The following is a 4,274-nucleotide window of genomic DNA, read 5'->3' as shown; positions in this document are numbered from 1 at the left end:
AACCGGTCGAGGTGCCGTGTGCTGGGCTGGGACTCCATGAACTCAAAGTACTCCGAATTCTGAGGCATGCTGGACTCCCGATGCGGCTGCAAACACAATTATTGTTCATACATATAGAGAGATAATAATATATATCTTTATACCTTATATATTAATATCCCAATTGAAAGAGCTGCAGAGCTGGCCTAACATAGATAGCTGCGTCTCCCCTCGACGCTTGACGTCAACAGAGGATAAAAAAGTCAAGGTAAAAATATTTAGATAGGGTAAAATATGGTTAGTTTATCTAAAATTTGTACAGATGAAAGGTTTTAGAATGAATTTTTATATTTTTTATAGGGAAGACCGATCAAGTGGACTTAGCGAAAGTGAGACGGAACTGTGTTCAGTAAGAAAAAATAGCCACATTTTTTAAAGGTTTCTAAGGGCATTTCTTTAATCGAAATCCTGCAGGCACAGGATCCTGTAAACTGATGAGCAGAACTTCCTCCAAATGCCAAATTGTATTTGTTTAACGCCCCGTGCAACACTGTAAGGTTATTCAGGAGGCGGGAACTCCGAATTTAGAATCCATCCCCGAAAGGACCGAGCCAAAATCGGAAAATTCGTGTAAAGTGACTTTCCCAGGAACACAATGTCGAATCGAGCTGAGGCTCGAATCCCTTAATCCGCAATCTTAAGACAATGGGTACAGTGTACAACCACTGGACCACCTACCCCACCCACCATTTCTCCGACGGTTTTTCTTTGCCGCTGGGGCGGACAGCATTTCGACTGTAGCGCACCGCACTACTTTAATGCGGTGTTCGCACATACAGGAGTAACGAAGCCGAGTAAGACAAAATTTCTAAGTCCAGCAAGTCGGGGCTACTCTGGATACATTTCGCCGAGGAATCAGCCTTCCCCCGCGAGTGATAGTTCATGCTCGCCGTCTGAAATTATTACACGGGAAGCTTGCCGAAATTTTCAAACATGCTTACAATTTTTGCCGAGCGAAAAACGAGTCGCCGAGTCAATAACTTGCTCGGGGAAAACTCGGGGAGGACTCGGGGAGTATCAGAAATAGCTCGGCGTGCAAAGTTGCATACATTGCCGAGTGACAATCACACGCCGACAAGATCTGAATGGTAGCCGTGTTAAATTTTATACTCTGCTCCCTGGGTAAAAATCTTGAACGGGAGTATGAGTTACTACTCAAGCACGGTGTGTGAAAGTTGACACGACGAGCATGTAACTATTTCCTGTTGCCAGGTATCGAAGAGTGACAACCAGCTTGATGCCAGGTTCCAGTGACTGCCTCCAGAAAGTGTTTACCTTTTGGATGGTGCGGCCAATTTTCTCCTGTAGTTCTTGGGAAAAAAAACCCTCTGGAGAAGCTCTGTGGAGGTTCCTGAAGGATGCCACATCTTCAACTTGCACTTCAGCCATCAGCTTCTCAAACTGTCCTAAGTTCTTATGAGCCATGGTCTAACCCAACAGGTCCTCCTCCTCCTCCTCCTCCTCTTCCTCCTCTTCTCCTCTTCTTGCACCAGCACAACAGCAAGGGCACCATTATTATTTATACACGGAGTATACGTCTATCGTCTGTGTTATATGAGACATGTTGAAGGAATGAGCACAAACATTTTGCCCCCCTCTTTATATATTATAACATTGTTCGCTGGCAAGATGGTCAGCATGGACGGCGAGTTTGTCGGCGTATACAATTTTACTCGACTGCTTCATTTTTTGGCTCTGCAAGTGGCCAGGATTGAAACTAATAGCTCGGCAAGACGCTCGGCGATATGCTCGACGTCCGAAATTATTGCTCGGCGAGCGTCTCCACAAGTGCTCACCGACACAATAATGTCAACAGTCATGGCCAGATGCTCGTCACGAATAAACCCGAATTTGACATGATCTTATCGGGAATTGCTCGTCGACTCTACTCCTGTATGTGTGAACACCGCATAACATCGTATCTGGAGCGTTAACAGAGGAGAGACAGGGTCGAGCACGAACAGACAAGAGCTTGATAGATAGATAGATAGATAGATAGATAGATAGATAGATAGATAGATAGATAGATAGATAGATAGATAGATAGATAGATAGATAGATAGAGAAACAGAGTGAGTGAGAAAGACAGAGTGAGCGAGAGAGAGAGAGAGAGAGAGGGAGAGAGAGAGAGAGAGAGAGAGAGAGAGAGAGAGAGAGAGAGAGAGAGAGAGAGAGAGGCGGGGATGAGGAGGAGAGAGAACGAGTTTCCACTTCTCCCAACGTTCACTATGTCCGTGTAGGGTTACCTGAACACTGGTTCTGCGTTGCTTGCGTTGTTTGCTACGTTTACAGCAGGGCATGGCGATCTTCTGAAATAGAAGCTCTGGTCTTTGTTTTGGGTAACAGCGAGGCGCGGAAAATAATAATTCAAAGCAAGACATACCCCTTCCCCCTTTCCTCAATACACACGAACTAACTTAAATACAAGCAAAACAAAAGCCAAAACAAAACGAAAAGACAAACTTGGAATGCCCTACCTAATTAAAAACTGCAAACAAAAATAAATAAAGACAATTATGTTCCGCAACAGTTTACCGCTCTCTGTAGCTATAATTTAATGAATTTTGGTTATTCGTTGGTATCTGAGTAGACACGATAAGCTGTATTTATTACCATAGCACATGATGTCGCTGTTTCGCTACCATAGATTGACAAAATTTTATCTGACATTTTTGGCCGTAGTTACTAAAGACAAGGAGGCCAGAAACCAAATGGTCTAGCTGCTCTATCAAAATCGTACGGTTTTAAGTCGTTATTAAGATATTCACATATTGCAGTTTTTGAAAAAGCTTGATACATTGTGAAAAAAAATAATTTTAACCTCAAATTTCTCAAAACTAGTTACTGAGCAGCTAAATCTTTGTAATTCTGGGGCAGCGGTTAATAAATAAAAATGGTAAGGGTTTCACGGCGCTCGTAACTGCATACGACCATATGAGCGCGCGGGACATATTACACATTTTCAGTTGGTAAGAATTTTGAATTTTGCCAGGGTGGCGGCTAAATCTTATCGATTTTAGAACACCAAAGAATCTTTGACGTACGCAGCTTGGACACGAGACCTCCGAGATATTTCGCCCGAGTAGCGGTTGTCACAAGCCGTGGATGTAAAACTAAAAAGCTAAGAGAGGAGCAGTCAGGATTTCGTAAAAAGACCAGATTGCAACTTTGGGGATAATTGTGGAACAGTCCACAGAGTGGAACTCTTCCCTATACGTTAACTTTGATGACTACGAGAAAGCTTTTGACAGTCTAGATAGGGACTCAATGTGGCAACTCATGCGCAACCACGGAATACCTGGCAAGTTCGTCAGATTGATCAAGAGGATGTATGAGGGAATGAGCTGAAGTGTCTTACTTGTACTTGGAGGGCAACTGACAGACTCGTTTGAAGTGAAAACAGGAGTGGGACATGGATGCCTGCTATCGCCTTTTCTCTTTTTATTAGCAGAGGATTGGATTAGGAGACAGACATCATCGGGACAACGCGGTGGCATACAGTGGACCCTTCCCAGTCAGTTGGAAGACTTGGACTTTGCCGACGACTTGGCACTTCTTTCTCACAGTCGAGCCCAGATGCAACAGAAAACAGACCGCCTCAGGACCTTCTCCCGTGGTGTTGGACTCCATATTCACAGATATAAAACGAACGTTCTTTGCATGAATACAGCCGACGTTCCTATCACACTGCAAGGGGCACAATTGGCGGATGTTGAATCCTTCACCTACGTGGGAAGTGTCATCAACAAGGCAGGGGGAACAGACAAAGACATCATGTCAATGTCAGAATCCAAAAGGCAAGAGCAGCATTCATCATCCTCAGGAATATATGGGTGTCTAAGGAACTGGGATTGAACACCAAGCTGAGGATCTTAAAAACAAACGTGAAGACTGTTCTACTGTATGGTTCAGAGATCTGGAGGCTCACAGCATCAGCAGCAAGGAACCTGCAGGGCTTCATAAATGGATGCCTATGGAGGATAGTGGGGATCAAGTGGTAGGATCGAATCACAAATGCTCAACTGTGTGAAAGAACAAGCCAAAGGCCAGTAAAGGAAGACATACAGGTGGAGAAATGGAAACGGATTGGGCACACCCTGAGGAAAGCCCCGACAAGCATCATCAGACAGGCTTTGATGTGGAATCCACAAGGAAATCGTAAGAAAGAAAGACCAAAGATGACATGGAGGCGAGCGGTACAAGCGGAAATGGAAAAGGCGGGGACACAAATTGTA

The 4,274-nt window shown here is 44.3% G+C and overlaps 1 protein-coding gene across 1 annotated transcript in view; it reads right to left on the bottom strand.

Moving 5' to 3' along the window:
• Nucleotides 1–4,274, bottom strand: part of LOC101859428 (aurora kinase C) — a gene marked incomplete in the record, with an annotated part of 26,728 nt that overhangs the window by 19,779 nt on the left and 2,675 nt on the right. Inside the window, 2 exon segments of the mRNA XM_013086244.1 lie at nucleotides 1–86; nucleotides 2,286–2,348. Coding sequence (XP_012941698.1) covers nucleotides 1–86; nucleotides 2,286–2,339 — 140 coding nt within the window.

The sequence above is a fragment of the Aplysia californica genome, unplaced genomic scaffold, assembly GCF_000002075.1.
Source record: "Aplysia californica isolate F4 #8 unplaced genomic scaffold, AplCal3.0 scaffold00447, whole genome shotgun sequence".
NCBI lineage: Eukaryota > Metazoa > Mollusca > Gastropoda > Aplysiida > Aplysiidae > Aplysia > Aplysia californica.
This window is presented reverse-complemented; position numbering and strand designations above follow the sequence as displayed.